Source organism: Euprymna scolopes, chromosome 5 (genome assembly GCF_053919585.1).
Source record: "Euprymna scolopes isolate OS-2025 chromosome 5, ASM5391958v1, whole genome shotgun sequence".
Lineage (NCBI taxonomy): Eukaryota > Metazoa > Mollusca > Cephalopoda > Sepiida > Sepiolidae > Euprymna > Euprymna scolopes.
In genome coordinates, this window is record NC_136486.1 from 10459994 (window position 1) to 10487316 (window position 27323).

General features: G+C 35.7%; 1 protein-coding gene across 1 annotated transcript in view; it reads left to right on the forward strand.

Annotated features, from left to right (window-relative positions):
* Positions 1 to 1578: 1578 nt before the first annotated feature.
* The window catches only part of LOC145276704 (sorting nexin-24-like), a 72653-nt gene continuing 46908 nt past the window's right edge, over positions 1579 to 27323 (forward strand). Inside the window, exon 1 of the mRNA XM_080127899.1 lies at positions 1579 to 1903. Within this exon, the coding sequence (XP_079984025.1) occupies positions 1838 to 1903 (66 nt within the window). The 5' untranslated portion in view covers positions 1579 to 1837. The remainder of the gene's footprint in view (positions 1904 to 27323) is intronic.

Consider the following 27323-nt stretch of genomic DNA (forward strand, 5'->3'; position numbering starts at 1 on the left):
AAAATATTAAAAAAAAAAACTCGTAATTTCTCTTTTTAAAGTTGGTTGTTTATTTTCTTTATGGAATATACTTCCAAAATAAACTATTAAAGTTGTTTAAAAAATAATAGAAATATTATTTAAAAAAAAAAAACAACAAAAAAACAGTGTTTACAAAGTGCCTGCACGCGTTCATGCAGCCATTTTTTTACGTAATGAAATCAATTGAATTTTACGAGTTAATTTTTTTTTAATTATTAAACTTTAAAAATCTATCAAAACTTTTCTATTGGTTCAATTTTTAAGATATTTTCAGGTTCAATGTAAAATTTTATCCTCTTTCCAATAAACTGAATATAATATTCTAGACAAGCGGTTTTTTACCCCCCCCCCATTTTGAAATGTCTATTAAAAAAATAATTAATTTTCTCACCTCAAATTTATATATCATAAATTGAAAATAAAAGATCAATAAATAAAATAAGCTAATTCAAAACAACAAAAGAGAACAGTTATTTGCAAATTTACCTGTAAAGTCCAAAGTTTAAAACCTTTTTTTTTTAAATCACGTTGAATTTTTTTTTAAAGTGAAACCTTATAATCTTGTTATATTGTTCAGAAAATTTCGTAGAATTACGACAATTTTTTCTATTTCATTCTATGCTTTTTTTTTTTTAGATATTAAAAAAAAAAAATACTCCATAAAGAAGAAATAAAATATATTAAATCAAATACTCATGTATTTCTTTAAGAGAATAAAAAGAAAATTAAAAAAATCGCTCGACTGAGTTTTTTTTTTTTATCAGCAAAAACTGATAAGTGAAATGGGATCATTTTTCACCTACGGTGGCCCATATTTACTAACGTTTGTTTACGGCACACAATAGAAAGAGACATTAATTCTGGTGCTTAAAGCCACAGGAGTTAAAAAAAAAAACAAATATTGCATAATTTGCTATTAAGCCTGCTATTTGTTTTTTGTTTTTTTAATTTGGTCTTTGCTCTTTTAATTAAAAAAAAAATTAGGGTTTGAATTATATTTTTCAAGTAGTTATAAGCTTCGAAAGATAGGAGGTCGAATTATTTAATTTTTTATTACACATTTTTAATGGCGTTTTCTGACACTGCTAGTCCCGCATCACCATCTTGAACAAAAACAAAGACCAAAAAGTCCACAATAATTACAAATTCGGCCTTGTAATGCTACCGATTTCACATTAGTCGTTTTAAATCGTTTAAAATTTATTTTCTTTATAAAATAAAACTACTTGATCAATTCACGTGAGTTTTGGAAGATGACATTTCCGTTCTGTGACGGGTACATACATCATATAAAGATGTTTCTGTGATTTTTTAAGTAGGTTAAATGTTAAATAAGAACTGCTTTTTTTATCCATTGTGACACTTTTTCGAAAACTAAATTTTTCCCACATTTAAAACTGATTTTGTGTCTAACTTTTCCCTCGTGGGTAATAAATAACTATGCTTTAAAAAAATAATAATAATTCTTGTCTTTTTTCCCGCTAATTTTAATCGTAGATGTGTCGGGCCTCACTCAGTAACCCCCGAAGTTGATGACGTCATATGAAGAAATCTCGCGTGTTGAACGTTAATTGACGAGACTTGCGTGATTATATAAAGCGGTCAGCCCTTCCCCTTCACATGTTTGATTGTCAACCAAGTCCTCGCCTCGCTTTTTGCCTATTACAGACTTTGCACGTTCTTAACAGCTGTGACATTTATGTTTCCAGTTATATGCATAAACATTGGAAAAACTGTACCCGTGTAAACGTTGACGGCAACGTAGGAGAGTTTAAAACCATTTATTTACCAATAAAATACGCCTTCGAGAGGAAAGATGATCCGAGTGTCGATTCCAAATTTCCGAAAGGTTGAGGATGAAAGCGAAAGGAGAAGTTACACGGTAAATAAAATAAATAATCGCTCATTTATGAATTATAAATATTTCATTTGTTATTAATATTACTTGAGTTTATTATTATAATTATTTGGTATTTATTTACATCATCTAATTGACATATATTCCGTTTGATTTGTGTTCATTCTCGGAATGAAAACAATAACAACATAAACGCTTGATGACTCACGCTTAATCGTTTGTGTACGTTTTCAGCGCCCGAAATTTTCTTTTCAATAAAATAGTCAATCTTGTACGATTGTTCGATTTACACTTTTGAAATGGAATTAGAATGGTAAATTAAATTTAATATATTAAAAAAAGAAAAGTTAGGGTGCTTATATAAACCAAACCCCATGGCTGCCAACATGATGCATAATATAGCAGCCGAAAGGCGACCACACACAATTCAACGTTGGTTCTTGAAATGAGAAAAATAATAATTGAGTTTGTTTTACAATCGACAAAATACTGTTAGAAACCCAGCCGCCTATATATCACCGTGACGGTAACGTATATTTGGGTTTCTAACAGTATTTTTTAATTTTTAATTTTTAAGTCCTTATGAAAACTTTAAATATTTAGGTGTCAATTCGCGGTCATTTTTCTTGTTCTCACCTAACACTCGACACTGTTTTTCGAACTGAATAAACGTTTAAAAGTGAGTCAAAAACAAAAACAAAAAATAAATAAATACTAAAAACCTTTCCAGATAGTTAGTAAGAAGAATAACTTATGTTGCCTTTGGTAATGTTTATTTGTTATATATTTGTTTTGTTTTGTACCACTTTATCACACCGCGCACCACCTCTGTATATTATTTCGTACTTTCGCAGAATTACGTTTCTGAATTTTTTAGATGAGGATTGATTATTTGGATTCTTTGTACTACTGTTCTCATCTTGAGTGTCATTTTCGAAGAAGGTCGGAGGTTTAACCGACCAAAACGTTGCGACTCAAGATGAGAATAGTAGTCCGAAGAATCCAAATAATACGATCATGCAGAGTTATTTGGTATTATGCAGAATATGGATCGTGCTTATTGTTATTTAGAAACCCATTCTTAACATAGGGAGGGGATTAAAGAAAAATATTCTGTACTTTCACCTAACAACTCCAACAAAACATACTGTAAAGAAAAGATGAATCAGTGCTTGTTAAGATAGTTGACGGATCAATTTTTTTAAACATGTCGTTTTAAACAAAAACAACAACATTTATTTAATTGTCATGCCAAAATAGTAATATATCAAAAAATTACGAAAATTCATCGACTAGAACAACTATTGTTTTTTTTCTTCTATTTGATGAATTTAATATATTAGTATTTTTGACATGGCAAGTGCTGTTTTTGTTTAAAACGACATATAAAACAAATCGATTTGTCGACTCTTTCTTAACAAGCACCGATGAATTTAACTTGAAAATCCTATCAAAAAAAAAAAAAAAGAAGAAAAAAAAAGCACAGTGCGTATTCTGCATGTATCATTTAATGATGCTTTTCTTTTTTTTTTTTTTTTTTTCGGTGTGTCTTAGTCTCATAAAATTCCAGGAATGGTTAAACAACTTTTCAATGTGTCTTATTTCCTTCCACATTTTTTTTTTTTTTTTTTAAATAAACGGTTCTCGTGACTGAAAAAAAAAAAATGATTCCAACGTATATTTGTGTGTGGATATTTCCTCTGAATATCACGTTTTAGCAAGTGTTTTCAAGTTTTTAAATTAAATTTAATAAATTTCCATCGTCCTCGCCTTAAATAGCCTTCATTTCGTCTATTTGTAGCAATTTTTTTTAATGATAATGTGTGTGTCTCTGATAAATTATACGATAGCACAATAGGCTATATATTCTCCATCAGTATAAAGAAACACGTGTAAGATAGTTATGGAAAAAATTATAGGTATTATTCGCTTATATATTTTCTTTTTGTTTTTGTAAAACAAGAAGAATCACGATTGGAGACTAATTCCAATGAATGTAATTCGATAGTGTGTGTGTGTGTGTGTTGGAATGATTAATCGAGAATGAGAAAAATAAATCGGAACTTTTGGAGTTATCAGAATCTGCAAAAAATTGTTTTCTGATACCAAAAACGAGTTTTTTTTTGTTTTTTTTTTAATTATCTTATTTGATTTTGTTTAAAACAAATCTTCCACTTCTGGAAGTTATAATAAAAATATTTATTGATTTTATTTTTAAACTACCAGTAAAACTAAAATCTATAGATCAGCCCTAACAAGTGTGTTTTTATTTTTGAGAAAATATTTGCACATTTAACATGTGTTTTTTACGGTAATTGGTCGAAGGGGGGGGGGAGTAACAACTTTGTAGTTAAAGTTTTAGCGATTTCTAAAGAATCGGAATCGGGAAAATATTAGAATCGTCCCATGACTATAATATATATATATATATAGTGAGAGAGAGAAATAAAAAAAAAAAAAAAAGGAACAAACCAAGTTTTGTGTTCATCAACGTTTCGTCTTTATTTCGAGACTTCCTCTGGATGAATGAAATGAAGAAAACAAAACGCCAGTACAAATATTTGAAAATCATATTGTGGCGGCCGCCGCTACCCCCCCCCATGTAAACACAGAATTTTTGTGAAATGTTAAACAGTACTTCTCGATAAATGTCGGCGCGTTACTTACGGAAAAACGGTTAATTAAACTGCAGAAGCACCCCTTAAACCATACAACTTCTATAATTGAATACCCCCCCCCAAAAAAAAGAACGAAAAACATAAAAATGTTTTTGTAAACAGCTCGTAAAAAAAAAAAAAAAAAATGAACCATTTTCTTTGAAAACTTTATTTCAAATATCTGCCAAAAATTTCTCCGTGGTGTAATAAGTCACTTTACTGTGCCTGTGTAGATGAATTGTAGATGAATTGAAATAAGATCCAATATTTGGTAAATAAACATGAAGAACTGTTCTTGAATGTTATCCATCCTTTGGATAGATTCAGCAATATAAAGTTGTCTCTGCTTGTAGAGATGTGGGTCCTTGTTACATGTAGGAATTGTCGGTTATCCTTTACGGAGATGGTCCCGACGTCCGCCTCGTTCTGAGTTCGGGGAGAGGCCGTCTGACATAGGTGGTGTCGAGGCAGAAAATTACCCTAACCCTAAAATTTGCGATATGTCACAGACAGATGCTTTTACAAATATTTTGAAACAAATCACAGAATTTTACAGGGTTAACTAACTACGGGGAACTGTTCTAATCATGTGGACTGTTTTTTTTTGTTTTTAAATTCTAATTATTTGAACTGTTGAATTATCAAAAATTTGAACTGTTTATTTTGTAAAATTCCAATTATTTGAACTGTTGAATTATCAAAAATTTGAAGTGTTTATTTTTTGAAATTCTAATTATTTGGACTGCTTAAAATAAAAAAAACAAAAATTCTAATTATTGGAACGGGTTTTTTTCTCCTTAAGTTAACAACTGGGCACTTTATTGAAGGGGTAATTTTCTGCCTCGACACCGCCTACGTCAGACGGCCTCTCCCCGAGCTCAGAACGAGGCGGACGTTGGGACCATCTCCGTAAAGGTTATCCGAATTGTCTTAGCTCCCTTCAGTGGGAGCTGCTGGGTTTGAGTCCATCCCGATGCCAAGTTCTGTGTATACTGAAAAGTAAAAGCATGATACAAAAAGCGCGCCAAGCAAATCACCTGACATATTCAAAATTTAACCAATGACGGCTGACCACTAAACTGCGTGGGCGACTGAACAAAAGATGACGTCTGTATATGGAATTTCTCGCAGCACATCACGTAAAAAAACACTATCACGTGGTTACGCAGTGAAATGACACAAAATAGTCCTAGGGTCCAGGGTTTAATACCATGCAAATGGATAATTTGCGATGGGAAATTAGTGTGGCTGGTGTTCTGTTGGAGCGTAAGGTAACATTTACGAAGTTTTTGAACACCTCACTGTCGTAACAAAGAACCATAGGTATTGCCAAAGCGTTGTGTAAAACGTCAGCATTGTACATATTAACAAGAACGTTTTCATTTCATGTTTGTGTCAATTTCTATGGATGGGCATTGGCGCTATAATGGTTAATGGAAGTAACTTTTTATTTATTTTTTTTTTTTTGCTATGGATATAAAACAAGATAAGAGTTACCTTTTGTAAAACAGATTTTTATTAACAAACTACACAGACGAGAAGTAATTAAATTAGTTTTAACGTCTTCTGTTGACACTTTTGTATCTAAAGATACTGTTGCTTACAAACCTGATTGACCTTTACTCTTGATCTAAAATAGAACACGTACATCAAGTCTGTTGCCAACGTTGCTGGAAAAATGGTAGGATCCTTCTACCACTCCGGAAGATATCTCACTGCTGATACAATTCTCTATCTATATAAAAACCAAGTATGTCCAAGGATGGAGTACTGCTGCCACATATGGGCAGGAGCTGCTAAAAACAGCCTATCCTGCTTTGACAGAGTACAAAATAGACTTCATGACTTGGTGGGGGATGCCCTTTTCTCTTCCCTGCCACTTCTCTCATACAGAAGAGATGTTGCGAGCCTGTCTTTGTTTTATCGTTAATTCCCTGGCAAGTGCTCGTTTGAGCTCCAATCTCTTGTCCCTCCCTCGCCAATCTTTCACGAAAAACACTCGTCTAGCTGAAACCACTGTCAAAAATTTTCCCCACTCTTTATCCGAACAAAGCTTCTTTCTTAGATCATCCTCTATCAATTTAAATAATAAAATCATAAGTTTTCTTTTTTTTTCCAGGCCGATTTTGGATTTGTAATTTTTATTATCTATAGTCATATATTCTATTATATGAATATTTTTTTTATTATTATTGGAAACCTGTTATAAAGAATCTTTGTTTAAACTTCATATTGTGTAATATTTGAATTTAATATCATTTAAAGCTTTTTAAAAATAATTATTTTTTAGAATTTTTTGTTGTTGTAATTCAAATAATTATATTAACGAAAAAAAATTATCAAGAAAAAGTTTTTTTTTTTTTTTTTTTTTTTAACATAATAATATTGATTTTTTTCTGTCCAATTTTATTTACAACTTTAAGGTAAGTGAAATAAATAATGCGATTTTTATATATATACTAGCATTTCAGCCTGGCGTTGCCCGGGTGTTTGGAGGTGTATGTTGAGAAAAAAAAAAGAAAAAGCGGTCAATTTTTTTAAACTTTGACCCCTATTATGTCCCCTTAACATTTATTGTTTTGGACTCAAATCAAGTTATTAAGTTATATCCATGTCCAAGGAACCTATATCTAAAATTTCAAGTGTTTAGACCCACAATTGTCGGAGGAGTTTGGTAGAATTCTCAAAGGTCAAATCGTTGAACTTTGACCCCTTGCTCGGGTGTTTGGAGGTGTATGTTGTGCAAAAAAAAGCAAAAAAACAAAAAAATGGTTAATTTTTAAAAACTTTGACCCCTATTATGACCCCTTAAAATTTATTGTTTCGGGCTCAAATCACTTTATTAAGTTAGATCCATGTTCAAGGAACCTATATCTAAAATTTCAAGTGTCTAGACCCAAAATTGTCGGAGGAGTTTGGTAGAGTTCTTAAAGGTCAAATCGTTGAAATTTGACCCCTTAACAGCCAAATTTCTGGCCGACACCCATCACATCGATTTTCCCAAATCTCAGTGCTATGTATATCAAATTTCGAGTCTATAGACTAAAAATTGACAGAGTTATTGCGTAGGGAAATGTACACAGACAGACAGACAGACACGTTCACTTTTATAGATATATAGATAGATATATATATATATATATTAAGAGAAATGGCTCTACCCCCCTCTTTATTTGTGATATATATATATATATATATATATATATATATATATCAAGCAGACCCCCGCCACACACACACACTCTCATATCACAATCAGTCATAGTTAAAGCGAGACCAGACGGGATGACCCAGTTTTCCGTGTTGTTATGGCAACAGTATATCGAGATGACACACCCCCACCCCAGCCTTGAGCGGATGTCATTGATACAACATCCCCATCCCCAACCGGTCTGGAAGCAAAGAAAAAGCGGGAAATTTAATCAGTCGGACTGAGAGCGCAGACGCGATCACACGCGTGGCGATTCTTCTCTTCAACCTATAGACACCGTGGCCCAGGTCGCATGGTGAAAAACACCAGTCGACTCACATCGCGCCGATAAGGAAACAATGGATATACCTTGGCACGAGATAGTTGGACTGAGATCGCACGGTGAAGAAAAAACCCCAGTCGACTCACATCGCGCCGATAAGACAATGGTCATACCTTGGCACGCAACGGTTGGAATTTAAAAGTCAGTCATGAGAATTGCTTATCAAAAAAACAAAAGGGAAAGAAAAACGAAAAGCAAGAAACGAATATTAGTGAAACTTCGCGCCGTCGGAATACGGACCAGCAACTCCGGACAAAGGAAAGATAAGTACACTTTTCAAATTGTCCAACTCCCATCTCGTACAAATAGCTAACTACGTCAAACTATTATGTGCCTCATATAAAAAGAAAAAGAAAGAGATAAAGAAGCAACTCTCTAAATAATTCTCCCCATCACTGGACCCTCCCTTTGGCCGGCCCATGAACAATCTATTATTGACTCCTAGAAAAAAAAAGTAGTGAAAAGAGACAATCTTTATTTTCTTGAAATTTCTCATTATACCCCCCCCCCTGGAACATTACTTACGCACCTCATTGATTTCCATTTGAAAAAGAAAAGGAAGGAAAAGAGAATAAGAGACGATATTCTTTGAACAATTATAAGCATCACATATCCCCCCCCCCTGCTTTATCCCATAACATTGTCTGCATGATTTTTTTTTGTTTGAATTATTGTCTTGTTACCCTGTTGTTTTCCATTATTTTCTCTCCAGCCTTGTTTTATAAATAAATTGTCGTGTTTATAACACTTATATAAATGTTGTCGTGTTCCTCGTCATTTTTCGTTGCCTTGCATTTGTTAACGTGAATTTCACCGAAGTATTCCACGACGATATCACTGATCTGAACTTGGACAGGTGCTATTTCGGCTGAATAACTTTCAGCTGGCACCCTATATTTATTTTTTCAAGACGCGCTCTCGGTGTTGGAATCTTCTTAGGAGACCCCTACCCGAGGGTACCGTCACAATATATATATATATATATATATATATATAAATATTTTTAATTGATCTTTTCAGCTTTAAAAATATTGAAATTTTTCTCGACATACATTTATTTTTAGTTTTCATTAAATGAAATATGGGGGGGGGGCAGAGGTAGAATACCTAAAAAAAAAAATTTCCTCTAATATATTTAATGAAATCTATTATGCAAGTTTATTTAATAATGAATAAATTTCTAAAATTTCAAGAAAATATGACCATCAGTCGATTTTTGCTAGATTTTTAAAACCTGAGTATGTTTATGGCTTCAAAAACGTCACTACATAGGAACGTTGTTTTAAAGCGTCGACAATGAAAACACGATTTTTGTCTCGCATTTTCATTATTTTTGTATGTTGTAAACATTTTTTTTAAATATTAGCCGTTTATTTGAAGCTTATTCTTTTAAATGGTAAAAAAGTTAGGATGATAATATTAAATTACAGTTACATCGTGTTACATATAGGAGGGGTAAAACTGTGGCGTGCGTTGGAGATACCTAAAGAACCAAACATATTTAAATAAAAAAGTTAAAAATTTTCCTATGAGTGTGTGACACAAGATCAATGGGTGGCTCCAGCTGCTTCTGTGGATGATTACATCAGCATTATCCCCCCCCCCCTCATCTGCTCCCCTAGTTTAGGTACCTCAAACGACGGGTAATAAAGCCAAAGGGGGAGATAATGCTTGGAAGTAGAATATTTTGGGACTGAATAGAACTATACTCTATTCTGATATAAGCCCGAGGAAGAGAACACTATTTAAAACTGTTTCATCAATCATCATCATCGTCATAGTTAAGAAAGTGCATTTCTAGAAATTATTGCTTAAAAATAATCTGGCTCTCTTTTTCTTCATTTTAAGAAAAAGAAACTTATTATGGTCCTTCATAAATGTATCTTTTTTTTTTTTTTTTTTTTTTTTTTAAAGGTTCAGTTTTGCTGTTAATATTTGACATAATGAATTTATTTGCTGTCTTTACCATTATCTACTATTAGTGATCTGACAAGGTCACAGGAGAGACAACCGAAGCAGCAAAACTGAAGCTGGCCTGCCAAGACACTATATGTACAAATGTAGGCAAATTTGGGCGTATTTTATTGATTTGAAAATATAGATTCTTTTTTACCAATTGTCATAAAATTTTAACCATAGAATGGTATTATAATCTTTAAAAAGCCTGCAAATTTTCATGTAGTTTCATTCTATTGAACCAAAGATATGAAAATTTCAATATTCAATTTGACTACCAGTATAGATTCATCCAGGGTTGTGGAGTTGGATGGTAAAACTCAGACTCCTAGAATTCCTACGAAGCTGACTCCTTTGATATCTTCGACTCCTGACTCCTTCATCCCTACGTGTAAATCTATTCTGCAGATCTATATGCCAGCCTGCCACACCTATTCAGCATTTTATAAATACTTTTCATGTATATTTTTATTTTACGTTCAACATTCACTTGTACGATAAATATACTCGCATATACACTCAATCAACTTTTTAGAATAAGTTAAGATAACAAAGAGATAAAAAATTTACAATGAAATTTTATGCTATTAGTTCAAAAGGAAATGCAATATTTAGGGATAGCTAAATCTCTTTAGGCCATGGCATTTCAAAGCCAAACACTTTTCATCAGAAGAGGGGAGTAAAGACATATACAGCAGGGCTCTACATTGCGAGTGAAACAGTCGCATTTGCGAGTGATTTTTCAAAGTGCCGACTAGAAATAATGAAACACTTATCTTTTGGCGATTGTGTTTCTTTCACCGACAATCTTTCAAAACTCACTTAGTGAAAAATATCTTTTCAACATTTTTTTTATATATAAAACAAACAAAATTAAATTATTTAAACGAAAGTTTAATAGAACAATATACTTTTTTTTTCTTTTTTTTTTTTAACGAAGGCTGTTTTAAAAAAAAAAACATCTGAAGAAATTAGAACGTTTATATACGTTCAAGTATCAACATAAAATTTGTCATATTCTAAAAATCATGTGGGTTTGGCTAGTAACATTCTTATTTGGCTAGTAAACGAAAATATTTAGTTGTCAAAGGTCAACTAAAGATAAATTTTTCCATAGAGTCCTGTACAGAGAAGAAATTTTTTAAAAGATAATATTGCGTTTATGGAAAGAGGATCAAAAGAGAAACAGGAAAATTTACAAGTGTTGTCAGAACAACCTGACATGTGGATATTTCAACCTGTAAGTAAACTTCTGCGGTTACAATCAGGATTCAGTTCTGGGGTTCAAGAAGGAGTGAGTCACTCGCTCGACAACAGCACGTTTCTGCCCTCTTATTTTCCAATCGATCACACCTGGCCTCTCGCCACTAATGTCACACCGCACAATCCAAACGTCAGCAATACGAAATTCTTTTCAAGAGATGTTCACAACTCTTTTCTTTTTTCTAACCATATACCCCTCCCCCCCTGATCTTCGAGATCAATAAGACACTTCATAATCCTTTATCCAAGCAGGCCTCTTCCTCCTCTCACATTGAGGTCTCTGGGGGACAACTTCTTGGGGGTTGACATTTTCAGGTTCACTACAGACGTTCTCGTGCAGTTGTAAAGAACCACAATGTGGGGCTAAGTCGAATTGGGGTACATCGTTAGCTTCTTGGTGGATCTCGACTTCCTCCTTTTCACTGCCATCACTGTGCACTGGCAGGGTTACACGACGCAGGTCTAGGATATGCCGAGGAACGCCATTCACCATCATGTTGTTCTTCGACTGCATTCCCGTTACAACCCCCCTCCCCCAGAGAGTGGTACATTTTGCATTGGGGGGCTTCATCCACACCTCCTCGCCCACTTTAATGGTAGCTTCTTCACCCTCAATTCCTACCGTTTTGTTGCACGGATGCCACCACTTATATGTGAAGATGGCTCTATGAGGCACATTTGTCTCATCTTGTCTGGTTTTCGGTGAGATGTTGTACCAAAACACTGCCTCCATGGGTGAAATGTTGCTTTTTTCCGCAGCAGCCTTGATGGTGCAATGATTCCTCTCCACTATCCCATTGCCACTCGGTCGATACGCTGCCCTAAAAAATTGCCTTACTCCCTATTTATCACACACCTCTTTAAAGGCTTCTGATCGGAAAGCGGGGCCATTGTCCATTAACAGTTCCTCAACCAGCCCTCTCTCCAAAAATATTTCTTTGATGACCCTTCTGATTGCCCATGCAGCTTCTGCCCTGATCTCTCTCCATATGGCAAACTTCCTCGGTCCACAGTCGACCATCGACAGATACAGCTTATGGCGATAATGCGTCACATCAATGGCCAATCGCTTCCAGTCCTCTGCAATGTGTAACTCTCCCGCTTCGTGTCTGGATGGTCCGGGGTCTATCGATTGGCACTCCTGACAGTGCTCCACTACCTCCCTGACCTCCTTCTCGGTGGTTTCCGGGTAAACCTCTCTTGCCAGGAATAACGTCCGTTCTCGACCAAAGTGTTGCATTTCATGTGATTTTTTAACTTCCTCCCCTGCACAGCATACCGAGGAAACTTCCTTTCTCTCTTGCAGCCAGGCCGCCTTTACCTGTGTCATCGAATTCGCTTTGTTCTTTTCTGATGGGGACCAGCACTACAGATACCTTCAACTGGAATTCCGCTATCAAATCTGCAAGTGCTCCAAGCCTTTCTGCAGCACCTCTGGTTCTAACTCTCTTATCGCCAGTCACTGCCGACCTGATCCATGAAACTACTGTTGCCGAATCGTATTTGATTTCAATTGTTTTCAATCCCTACTTCAGGGCCAGATTGATTCCTTTTATAGCGGCCTCCAGTTCGGCTACGTTCATATGGGAATAGTCGTTTTTCTTTCTTAGCCACGCCGCATCTTCCGCAGTTACACCTCCCATCGCTAATACAATGCCCAATGCCAGACTGCTGGCATTGCACCAAATCACCCCCGCGTCTTCACCGCTGATGTACCATTCCCCCTTTACTGGGTCTTCTTTCGTCACTCTCGCGATGATTTCTTGTAGCATGTTCATGACCTCCTTCATCACATGGCCCTCCCAGCCATCAGTGCCCGTTTGTAGTTTAATAAAGCTGCATGCCATCCTGAGCCAGCCGGCGATTTGATAGTGTCCCACCAGTCTCCTGCAGATCGAGAAGAGTTCTTGTTTTGTCAGGTCGGTTCCAATTTCATGTATTGCATTTCCTCATCTAAAGACAAGGCTTCTTTTGCCATCTCGGCATAGTTTCAACCCCCAACGCCGCTCTTCCATCCAGAGACTCCGCCGGTTTTGCAGTCAACCCATACCTCGTGACATGGCCTCTCACTTTCACCGCTGTCACCTCTGTTTCCTCCACGAGAATGTCGTCAATGTACGAACTAGTGGCCTTGTCCACTGTGCAGTCTTTATTCAGCACCGTCTTCAGCACGGCAGTCATAATTTTGGGGACTGAACTCTGCCCAAAGCCTAATCTCATCAGGGAATACATCTTCCCCTTGTACCGGACCAATTGATGTTGCCAGAGTTTTTCATCTGCATGTATCTGGAGATAAGCCGACTTCAGGTCAACAATCTTAGTGGCCCGCTCTATCCTCCTCCTTTTCTTCATAACCTCTTCGCATACGTCAATCCCCTTTCCAGTGTGGCAGGCTACATATCTGTTTAATTCTCTGAAATCCAGTACCGGTCTAACTTTGTTCTTTGTGGGTTGAACAACCACCAGTAATGATAGCACTCCTTTTTCTTCCCCTGTCCACGGTTTCAGAATTCCCTCCTCTATCCACCTCTCCACCTCTTCCTCGAATCCTTTTATTTCTCCTCGCAGTGTTTTCTCGTAGTAGCTTACTTTGTTTGGTAGTTCCTGAGGCCCGGAGATCCATTTCCATTCCACTGTCCACCTCTCACCATCGAACCTCGCCAGGAAATCCTCGTCCTCGATGCAGCAAGCCTCCGGTTTTTGCGTTCTGATATTTCTATCACCTTCCATTCCTGCCATTCCTACTGTGCCGAGGTGTCCGAAAGTTACTTGGCCCCCTCTCAATGTAGCGCCCCCCAGTTGGTTGATCACACTTACACCTAAAACCACATCAACATCACCAACCAGACGATCCAACACCAGGGCTCATAGTCCAATAGGCACACTTTGCACCAGAACTTCTGCTGTTGTCTCTCCTAGGCATTTCACCTCCCTGCCATCCATGGTCTTAATACTCCTGGCTCCGCTCCATGATCTAGCGACATTCTTCGCTACCAATGTCGTGGTGCAGTCTGTGTCAACAAGGGCCATGGCTCTCTTCCCATTGACTACTACTGGTAACTAAGGCAACGTTTCGTTGTGCGCCATTTCCACATCGAAGGGGGAACCACTGGCCCAATGGCTCCCCGTCACTCGTTTCCCTGGTCCCGTGAAGCAACGCAATAGCGGCTAATGTGCCCCACTCGTCCACATCGGTAGCAGGTGACCCCCCCCCCCCCCGGTCTCGGCTCTTTGTAGTCCTTGAGCAGGTGAGGACCCTGGCACCGGAAGCACTTGATGGCAGGTCTCCCCTCCTGTCGCTTCGCTGCCTTTTTCTCGTCATTCAAGTGGGGCATCATGCACTTATTTCCACTCACAGCTGCAGCCACCATTGGGCCCTTGACATTCTTGACTAGGACTCTGGCGTGGACCAAGAGATCGTCCACTTCCATCGTATTGATCTCAGTGATTCTCTGCATGTTCGCGGCGATTTCTTCTGGGATGCCGTTCACTAGGTATAGCTTTACCATCATCTCCAGGCTCCTCCCCACGTAACCAGCCAATCCTGCCAGTCTCCTGATCTCCGCAGCAAAGACATCAACAGACTTGCCAGTCCACCTCAAACTTGCAAGCTTGACTCTCAGCAAAAGCCAATTTCAGTCTTTGCTCCACTTAGGCAAGGTCTCCCTTATCTTCATCGCGCATCTGCTGGTAAATAGTGAGGGCTTCCTCCTCTAAGTAGAGTGGCAGCAGGGTGACCACGTCTTCTATTTTTTTGCAACCTTGCCACCATCTTTAAATTTTCCAGCCATTTAATTAGGTCACCCTCCCCAGTGAAGGGTCTCAACATCTGAGTTGAGTCTCCAGTCAGCCTTGTTAACCTGCTTGACACACCGAAATAGCTTCTGAGTTTACAATCAGGATTTGGTTCTGGGGTTCGGGAAGGAGTGAGTCACTCGCTCGACAACAGCACGTTTCTGCCCTCTTATTTTCCAATCGACCACACCTGGCCTCTCGCCACCAATGTCACACCGCACAATCTGAACGTCAGCAGTACGAAATACTTTTCCAGAGAAGATGTTAAATGTAGAGTGAGCAGAGATTTGATTCTCATCCGTTTTAGCGAATAACAAATGTTCTGAACAAATGCAGAACCTTTATTATTTATTCCCACCATCATCAATGGATCTACATCCAAACTAGTGTCGACCTGTTACAGCATTCAGTTAGGGAAAATTGAAAATTTGGTTAATAGTCCTTTCCTGAATGGAAATCGCCCTAAGTCAGGTATATTCAGAGATTGCAAACTTCCTGGAATGGAACCTTTTCAGAAAAAGAACTGCAACTCCTGTAATTCGAACAGTTTTAGTGTCCCCTCTTTGTGAAAGGATTCTTTCACTCTAGGCATAGCCTTCTACACTTTGTAGGAGTCTCCTCCTATAACACTACTTCATATCCTGAGTGACATTGGCTCACTTTGCTGGTCAGACAACATCATCCTCATTAGTAGTCTTGTTGTATAGCTGACATGGAACCTGCAGCATTTTTTTGGTGTTGAAGTTGTCGTCATACTTCTCTTGTTAAATACCAAGGTTATGTGTACCAAGAAATTAATTTGACAAAGATATATGTACCTGTCAACAAATGCAAGAAACAACATAAAATAATTATCAAATGCTCCAAAAAGTCGTTTGAATAAAAATTATAAACCTGACATCAGGCACCTGCATAAGAAGTAATAACTAATTTGATCAAGTGTCAAAAAGTAAATAAGTTAAATGTATGATATTTGAAAGGGCGTTTTTGGGAGAAGGTTACATAGGTGTAATCAAGTTGAACCAAAGTCGGGTCCGTTCCGTGAATCAACAATGGGTGAATAAAATGCCCTTCGGGTATGGCTGCAATGGCAATGCCATCCCAAGGGAGCGTTTCAGGTGGTCACATATGGTTATATAATAATAAATGGAAAGGATATCGAAGTTGGTTGATGATTTGTGCCCGGAAAGAATCAACCTATTGAATTCTTGTGTATGTATCCCTCTCCTAACAACCAAGCATCCATCATTGTCATCACCAATAGAGATATATTGTTATATTTTCATATGTCACTTGTGGTGTTATTCTTTTATAAATACTCAGAAATACCTGGATCTCTAACTTCTAATGTAGACCCCACTACCATATCCCCTTCTCGAACATCAGGGGTCTACGTTCTAACCTTCCAGAGGTTGAATCCCAATTACAGGAGACTAAACCAGACATATTATTTCTAAGTAAATCTGGCATTGGACAGACCATTTCCCTAGATGAGTTCGTAATTAAAGGATACTATAATTTAACTTCCAAATCTGACCCCCAAGATCGCCATATGCATGGAATATGTGCCTATATCCAAGATGGCTTTCTATGTGGTAGGGACATCTCCAGAAAAAATCCTAATTTACCCTATATGTGCTTCCAGGTTGCACTTGCTCAAACTACTGCATTTATATTTGCTCTCTATCGCCCCCACAGCAGCGGAGTTACTATCTTTAAAAGCATATCTGAGAAAATTGACCACGTCCTATCTGTTATCCTTCAGCTAATATTCATGTCTGTGGAGACTTCAATGTTCACAATGTGGAATGGTTAACTCACTCAAACAAGACCGATGATGAGGGGAGGTTCTGTCATGATTTCTCCATTGCTTATGACCTCACTCAGATTGTTCACGAACCCACCCGTGTGCCCGATACTGATGGCCAGTATGCAAGTCTCCTAGAGTTTTTTCTCACAACTTGTCCTGAACTGTGTTCAGCTTCCGTTCTGTCTCCACTTGGATCTTCCGACCACTCTGTTGTATCAATAAAGATAAAAATGAAATGTAATAAGTCCTCAGATGTATCTCTCCATCGTACAGTATATCGATACTCTATGGCTGACTGGGATAGCTTTCGTACATTTATATCAGATCTACCTCTGTGTTCCATGTTTAAAAAGGATGTGTCCTCTACAGTATCAGACCTGACCGAATGATTAATTGTAGATATAGACTGTTTCATACCCTCGAAAAAATTCCAGCAAAAACCTAACAGCCAACCGTGGTTCTCTCCAGAATGTGCTGCTGCCATTGTGCACAGAAATCACTTTTTCCATTGCTTCCAACATAATAGATGTACTGAGACTAAAGCCACTTTCAGGACTGCCAACAACCACTGTAAAAAAGTAATAAAGAACACAAGATAGTTGTATGCTCAGTCCGTCAAGTCCAAAGTAGCTGAGCAGCGGCTTGTGTGCTGCCTTCGGCAAAATGCCTGTCGACACCTTGTTTCAGACAGCCAGTTAACTCAAACCCACCAAAAAACCAACAGACGCATTTCGTTAGGGGAAAGTATGAGTATTTATTGGTGAATTAGGTAAAAAACCTGAAAATAAAGCAGAAATAACAAGGTATGAGTTTACTGTGACGGAACGGACATGTAAGAGAGCGAGAGAGAAAGGGCTGCATGTAACTGAAAGACATGAAAAAGAGCGAGAGAGAAAGGGCTGCATGTAACTAGGCAAGGAAGAGAAAGATTGATAGAAATCTTGCACGACCGTGTCGATACTGGCGTAGATGTAGGGAATGGTAAACTGTTCTAGGCATGATAGAATATACTTAGATAAAATAATGTTACTGCAATGAGTAAAGAGACTGGAAGGCATGAAAAATAAATGAACACGTGAACTTAGCAACAAATGAGAAAACTATAAGATAAAAAAGGGAAGGAAGATTAAGAAAGGCAAGGAAAACAAACAAATAAATTTAAATCCTTAAGTGAAGAAATAATATTAGGTGAAACCGCGAGAAAGCACAGGCATAATTGTTCACGGTTGACAGTTTAAAGGCTTCCAAATCCCTTTCAACTGGTAGTTCACGAAATAAATAACTTGTTGCTCGCCTCCCTATGAGGGAGAAATTGACTCAAGGTCGGTTCAATGCGGGGGGAAAACCAGTTTCCCAAATGGGGGCACTCGACCTAGCCAACAAATATAGTTGCAGAGAACCGAAATGCTAAAAGAATTTAGAATGCTTCAAATATTGCCCCAATAAGAATAATGTCAGTCTAAATAAATTGCTTATTACATGAAAGCACATCATTCTATGAGTAGAAGAAGAGTAAATTCAGTTTAAACAAAGAAGAACTTAAATTGAAACCTACCCAGTTATGTTAGCGGCATGAGGAGCGAGAAATCAACACGTCCTTTCGTGCTGGCAGGCGAACTGAAAAGAGCGTGGATTCGAAGGGCCCGCGAACCAGCGGCTGAAGTTTCGTTGACGAGAATCGATAAACAGTTATTTTTCTATAAAATTAACCAAAACAATACCTAAAGTTCCTTAAAATAGAGATTTAGCATGAAAGAAAGGAGAAAGAATTAAAAAAAAAAGGGAAAGTTTAAGATAACTTCACAGCAACCGAGAAGTCAAAAGTACGGTGACAAGTAAAATATGTCCCCAATAAAAAAAAGGTCCCTTGCAAAACATGACAGCTTGGTTCCCACCAATTTTGGCAAATAGCAAACAGAATCCTGAACAGAAGCGTGTGTTCAATCCCAACTCATCTCATCAGCATCAGACAAAGCCAAACTCTTTGCCAAGAACTTTGCAGCTAATTCTACCCTTTGCGACCAAAACCGCCAACCTCCAATATTTCCTCCTGTATCAGAAAACATGCTATGTGATATACAAATATCTGTACGTGATGTTGCCAAGCTAATCAAAAACTTTGATTCCAGTAAAGCAACCGGCCCTAACGGTATTCCAATTATAGTACTCAAAAGACTTCAACCTGAACTAGCGCCCACCCTTACAAAACTGTTTAAACGTTGTCTCTAGGAGAATTGCTTCTTGTCACTCTGGAAAATCTCATCAGTATGTCCTGTATTTAAGAATTCAGATGATTGCTCCTCCCCCTCTCAGTACAGGCCAATAAGTCTCCTGTGCGTCATGAATAAGTTGCTGGAATCTGTGTTAAATAGAGAAGTAATCAACCATCTCAGCAAAAATAACCTTCTTAGTGACACACAATATGGTTTCCATTCTGCTAGATCTACAGCAGATGTGCTTACAGTTATATCTCATAGGGTTAGCGAATCTCTCGATGGAGGCTACCTTTCTATGGCAATTGCTCTTGACATATAAAAGCCCTTTGATAGGGTATGGCATAAAAGTTTACTTCACAAGATCTCCAGCTACGGTATAGCTGGAAATGTCTTCTCAATTATTAAATCATTTCTCTCTGATAGATTCATAAGAGTAGTGGTTGATGGGCAGAAAGCTCACAGTATTAATGCTGGAGTCCCTCAGGGGTCCATCCTGGACCCAACTCTCTTCCTTCTCTACATTAATGATCTTCCAACTCGTATCCTTACATCATTCATAGACATTTATGCTGATGACACTACTATCTATGGTAGCACATCTAAGACCGTAAGCGACCGAGTTCTCTCTGATTCTCTCTCCTCTGATCTTGAGCAAGTGGTACAATGGGGAAAGGAGTGGCTTGTTACTTTTAATGCATCTAAAACCAAGCTTTTCTCTTTACATCATCAACGCACTGATGCCCATCTGGCATCAATTGAAATGAATGGCTCTTGTCTTGGGGAGGCCTCATGTTTTGACAAGCTTCTGGGCTTGACCTTTACTCTTGATCATAAATGGAGCACATGCATTAAATCTGTTGCCAAGGCCGTTGGAAAAATGGTAGGATCCTTCTATTGATCCAGTAGATATCTCACTGCTGATGCAATTTTCTATCTATATAAGAGCCAGGTATGTCCAAGTATGGAGTACTGTTGAAACATCTGGGCAGGAGCTGCTAGAAAGGACTTATCCTGCCTTGATAGAGTTCAAAATAGACTTTGTAGCCTCGTAGGGGATGTCCTTTTCTCTTCCCTGCAATCTCTTTCTCATAGAAGAGATGTTGCGAGTTTCTCTGCTTTATCTTTATTTTCATGGCAAGTGCTCGAATCTCTGGTCCCCCCCTCGCCAGACTTTCATATGAAATACCCGTCTAGCAGAAAACACTATCACTAATTTCCCCCACTCTTTATTTGTGCCTAAACCTAAATGTAGATTCCATGAACAAAGCTTCTTTCTTAGAACGACACGCCTGTGGAATTATCTTCCGTTTTCCAGCTGACTACAATATGGTTGTCTTCAAGTCTAACGTAAACAAGTTTTTGATGAACCATTCAATATAAGTTAAATTTACCAAATTTCCATTATTAACGATTACTATATCGTCCAATTTCTACTGTACACTCGTTAACCCTTATCCTCGAGTGGCTTCTTGGCCTTGATAAGTGGTGATGCCTATGTAGAAAACAAAACAAAAAAAACTTTGGTCTGCTCAGCCACCACCACCGAGAGATAAGGCCTGTTACCTGAAAAATGGCGTCCTGCAAAATAGGCAAAGCAAGCAAAATCTGTCCAGCAGTTAGACTGTCGATAATGAATGAGAGCTTTTTGAAAAATGGATATAAAAATTTTTTTTAAATATATTGAAAAAGATTAAAATAATGAACACGATTTATGTTTAAATTTATCTTTATTCAATATTAATTAAAATAGAGAAAAACAAGAATTAATTCAAAAAGAAAACTTGTATATTGTCCTTGCGTTAAGATAAACGTCAGTTTATCATGGATGCCAAAGACTAAAATTTGTTCATTATTTTTGTTGTGAATAATTTGAAAACAATTTTTACATATTCAAATCAAGCAATGGCAATTGTATATGCATGCATATATATTCGTGTTAGGATGTTTAATTGGGAATCAGGAAAACCAGACTTTTGGAGGTATCAGAATCTGATGCCAAAAATTATTGTTTTTAATGGCTTTTTTTTTTTTTTTTTTTTTTTTTTTTTTTAATTTTGTTTAAAGCAAAACCTACTGCTCATCATAATAAATATTTATTGATTTTAAACTACAAGTAAAACTAAAATTGATATCATCCGCTACAAAGGTATTTTTACATTTGAAAAAATATCTGCACATTTAACATACCTTTTTATGGTAATCATGAAAAAATAACGCTGTAGTTAAATGTTTAGAGATTTATAAAGAATCAGAATCAGTACTTGTATTGGAATTAGGGAATTTGGTACAGAATCAGTAATTGTATCGAGATCAGGAATAATATTGGAATCATCCCATCACTAATGTACAGGGTGATCCGAAAGTAACTCCATATTTGAAAATAACTATAATATATATTTGAAGTATAATTTCTCGAATTAATGAATATAAGAAAGTATATAACAAACTTTCATTTTAAATTCATTTAAAATTCAATATGGGCACCACCATTCGCTACTAGCTTTTAAAGTCGACCATGAACCACATTAACTGATTTCACAAAAAACTCTTGCAGGATGGAACTAATAACTTCACGTATTCTCCCTTCTAGATTAAAAACCAAATTCATATAACAGATTTGAAAAGAAACCAAAAGCATATATTTAATTACCACACATTAAGTAACATACACACAAAAATTGAGAAATATATTACAGCACTTATTATAGTTATTTTAGAATAGGGATTACCCGGTATATATGGATTATTCCGTGTGAAATCAACAAGGGGTTAAACTATGCCTGAAACTGATTTTTCTTAAATTTGCTACACTTATAGATCTCCATGAAAAGAATTGAATGGCATTTGTTACACATCTGAAGGTTATGAGGTTCCCGAGATATGACCTCTGACCGTTTTGGGAAAATGTGAATAGTGACCAACTTTAAAAGACAATATCTTAGTTGTTTATGGACCTACAAATTGCGGGATGTGAATTTTTAAAATCAATATAATTATTTTGGTATTTCATTTATTGTCAAATGACATGAGAAAAGATATATCTACATGCAAATAATAAAATCTATATATCTATAAAAGTGTGTGTGTAAGGACAATTCTCAACCTATATACTCAACAAATTTTTTATCTTCAGACTTGAAATTTGGTATATAGGGTATTCAGACATGTAGAAGACTTTTTAATCGGCTTTCAACCATAAAAAAGTGCTGCTAGGGGACCAAAATATTAGTACATGTACGGGGGGGGGGCTCATTAGATTTTTATCTGTTTGTTAACTGTTTCATGCATGTCCATGTGTGAATCGTTCACGTGGCAGATTCCTTATGTTAAGAATAAGTAGGTTTGAAAATACTTTTTAAAGATCGTGGCAAGCTGGGTTATCATACTTGACTCAATGTCTTTAGGTTTTGGTTTCGATCTCGGGTCAAGTATTTTTTTTTTTTTTTTTTTAACTTATACAAGTAGTAAACTGTTTAGAAAAAAACCTAATACATCTCAGTTTCTGTGTAAATTAAAATGTAATATTTATGCATATTTTACAATAGGGCAACGCCAGGTAGCCTATTAGTTAATCTAAAAAAAAACTGTATTTGTTTATGTACAACGCAATTATTTCCTTTGAAAACATAAATCATTGTCTGCAAATTATTTCACTCAAGTATTAAGTTTGGCTTATTTTTAACTCCAATATAAGCTATAAATAACTTCTTGTAGCTTGAGATAAACAATTTAAACCCATCATATTAACAAATTTATCCATAAATAGTTTCAAAGATCATAAAGGTCATTGCTTTTAATCTTAATCTCATCATAATAACACGTTGATCCTCAAAGAAGAATGTGATGGAGATTGTATGATATCAGAATCGTGCTTGCAGATCACGTGGCTTTTTTTCTTTTTTTTTTTGTACAAATGGTCATTGGTTACCAAGACCAAAAGCCACTTAAGGATAAAAGTTAATGAGCTTATCAGTTGGATGATGAAATAGTACAATAAGAGGATTTAGATTGAAGAGATGAAATGGATAATGTTTGATTGTTCAAGATATCTTGCCTGATATTTGTTGATATTAGACTTGAAAATTACATTGTTTGTAGGTAACTGACGAGTTTCACAGGTGGGAAGTTCTTGAAAAGAAACTCCTGTTTATGGAATTTGTTTTATTTTTAGATATATCTATATGTTTGTAAAAGTGTGTGTGGAAAACTCTCAACCTATATACTCAACGAATTTTTGATCTACAGACTTGAAATTTGGTATGTAGGGTATTCAGACATGTGGAAAACTTTTTAATCCATTTTCATCCGGGGAAAGAAAGGGCTTCTAGGGGTCAAAATTGAAAAATTGGTACGTGGTCATCGGATTTTTATGTTCATCAACTATTTCACAAATGCACATGCATGAATCATTCGCTTGACAGATTACTTATGTTAAGAATAATAGGTTTGAAAACAGTTTTTAAAGATCATGTCAAGCAGGACTAATGGTTATCGTACTTGACTCGCTGTCTTTAGGTTTTGATTTCGATCTTAGCTTGAATATTTTTTTAACTTACAAAAAGTGAACTGTTTAGAAAAAACATAATACTCGTATGTACATGTCTCGGTTTCTATATGAATTAAAATATAATATGCATATTTTATGACCGGGCAATCTACTAGTATAAAAAAAGAAGAAAAATTCTTGGCAATGTTGGTTTAAGATGAGTTCTTGTTGTGAATGTTTTACAGACGGAAGACTAAAGATTGGAGCGTGGTTAAGCACCTCCCATGTAAAATAATAATAGAGTAAGGAAAGGTTGACAATGTTTCTTTGGTTGTAGAGATCAAACCCCAATAGATCGTAAAATAGATTTTTACTCTGCCAAAGCAAAAAATTAGTGCTCTTGAGTATCACAAGTGATAGACCAATGCTGGTGTGATGCTATCGACGCCCCCCCCCCCTCACCAAGTGTTAGTAAGTAATAATAAAGTAAAAAAAAATAACAAAAAAATGAGGAAATAAGTTTATCAGCAGATCAAAGGTATCAGAAATTGTTCACCAAGAAATAATAAAAATAAAAAAAAGCTAAAAGAGGATTATTAATCAAGGAGTGGCATTGATTTGGAACAAAAGGACTTGACAATAGAGGTCTGTGTTTAGAGTTTATGGTCTGTTTTAAAAGTGACAATGACATTTATAACAGATTATGGACCTTCTTGTGTTTACTTCAATTGAGGACAGTGTCTAGTTTGGATCAGTTGGCAACTCTGAGGTCTCTCGAGACCAATCAGAGATCAGTTGAACCTGGGCGAGATTGTGAAGATAACTTCTAGGAAGTGACTTGATCAGACAGCTATTGACATTCTTCTTTCTGCCTACATGACGGTATCTCTCTCTCTCTCTCTCTCTCTCTCACACACACACACAGCTTAACTGATTTACATCAAGTACTCATCTTGTGTAGTGTGAATAAAGACGATCATCAGGTCACACTGGTAGATCATACATGTTTTTGAAATTAAGACTTCTTGATTAAAAAAAAAATTCTGTGTACACATGTTTTTAACTTTCATTATTACTACTATCTAAATCCTCGCCAGGTGTTCTTCATCGATTAACACTCATTAACCTTTATTCTCCAGTGATAAGTGCTAATACATTAATATGAAAATAAATTAGAGCGTTTTGTGGTATTTATGTTTTGGTGGTTTCGGATATTTTTTGTTTTTTAAATAACTTATTTCTGGACAAGAGGAGACAAATTCAAAAAACCCTAAACTTAAATTATAAATTTTTTTCTGAAAATTGATATGAATACATTGAATATGCACAATATCCCTTTTTTTTTTTTTTTTTTTTTTTTTTTTTTTTTTTAACTTTGAAAGACAAAGAAACATCTACTTTTATCTTCCAAGGCATATCTCTGTGGAGAGGAAATGTATTACCCTAGTAAAGGAAATGAGGGACACAAATAAAGGTTTCTATATAAAAAAAAATATTGCACTCCTTCCAACAATAATCATTCCAAATTATTTATAAATCTTAAGTTATACATTTTCATATAATGACAGTTTTCTTAATTTTATTTTAATTCAATAAATGTTCAGATGTTTTATTTTGTACTACTGCATTACTTTAGTGTTTTTTAGTTTTTTTACCTAAAAGTTATGTGAAACTTTGACATTTTCAGATAATCTTCTTGATTGGTCTTCCCTTGTTCTAAAAGGAATTATCAAAAGTGAAAACAAAAAAAAAAAACTATTTAAATTAAGCAAAATGTGCAAGTGCAAAAAAATATATAATTTTTAATCATAAAACATTTTTTCATTAGCCACTCAATACAAAGCAAGTACAAATGCATGATGAAATACAAAAAAGTAATCCTAATTAGGTTTATATTTTTTTATAGCATTTTTGCTTGAAGAATGCTGACTTAATACTGAGGAGGGGGGGGTAATCATACCCACTTTTGCACTGAAACTGCTAATCAGATAAGCTATAAAAATCTATTCTTTAACATTACATACTAATAATTAGATTAAATTTTTATATAGCTATATCCATAAATCAGGCTTTTTTTAAACATTTCTAAACAAGTGAAGTGCATTGTGACTTGTTTTTTATTTTTATTTTTTTATTTAGACATACGCACCTAGATACTTGACTCATTTTCTTGTTTTCATTTTCCATTGTAAAATTAAAATCTATTAGCAATAATTTTGTCCTATTTCTAAAATAAATCTTGTGTCTTATACCCATCTCAGGGCAGGTACAAGCAGCAATTATTATGTATAGCATTATTTTTTTTTCTTTAGATGTAGGCTGCATTCGTGGGAGTACAATATCTCGCTATGTTGCCTAGAATATGTATCCCATAATTTATAAGCTCATTAGTTTAGGAGTTTATATCACATATACCTATTATTGGTGGTTGTTTATGCACACTGGTCCAGTTAAACATTTATAACATTATATAATATTTGATGTAGAGCCATTCTTTTTTCTATTAAATCTTTGTATATCACTTTTTTGTTTGAGAAAGGGAGGAGGTGAGCTTGAGAGCACACTCTTAAATGATAAAGTTTACAAAATAATTAATGTGCCCATGTTAGTTACCCTGTTGGCTACAATATATGATTCACTATGAATTATATAATTTATTTACATGTATATACTTTTTATTATGTTAACCACTTTGAATACAGGGAACAAAACTCATCATGGAGTCATTTGAGAAATCATCTTATATTATTCATTAGAGCAAACAATTGGTTTAGCCCAAACTAAGATATATATATATATATATATATATATATATATAAGTTTACCATATGTTTGCTTATTTTTCCTTAGACTATCATCAGTGCTCATATCAACAAAACAAAGGGAATTATATATATATATATTATTTTTAAAATATAATTATCCACTGACACGTGTTTGAAGAAATTGTGGATAATTATATTTTAAAAATAATATATATATGCCGCTCCCCATTTAGGGGGTACCAAATTGGTCAAAGGGAAAATTATTCCCAACTCGCATTTAGGTAAAAATGCACTTTTGTATAAATAATTGAATTCGTTCAAAGAGTATCGCTAATAAAAACAAATAAAAACATCTACATAAAAACGCGATACATTCAGTAGTCGAGCGAGGTGGTCCCGTGGTAGAGGTTTAGGCTTCTTATCATGGAGTCCTGATTTCGAATCTCGCTAGATTCAGCCACTCTAATGAGTCGTAGACGACGAAATACGTGTCAGTGGATGATTATATTTTAAAAATAATATACATATGCCGCTCCCCATTTGGTACCCCCTAGGGTACCAAATTTCTATTTGTTTTTGTTAGCGATACTCTTTGAATGAATTCAATTCATATGAAAGTGCATTTTTACCTAAATGCGATCTGGGAATAATTTTCCCTTTGACCAATTTGGTACCCCCTAAATGGGGAGCGGCATATATATATTATTTTTAAAATATAATTATCCACTGACACGTGTTTCGTCGTCTACGACTCATCAGATTGGCTGAATCTAGCGAGATTCGAAATCAGGATCCCATGATAGCCTAAACCTCTACCATGGGACCACCTTGCTTGATTACTGAATGTATCATATTTTTATGTAGATGTTTTTATTTGTTTTTGTTAGCGATACACCTAGGGTATCAAATTGGTCAAAGGGAAAATTATTCCCAACTTGCATTTAGGTAAAAATGCCTTTTCGT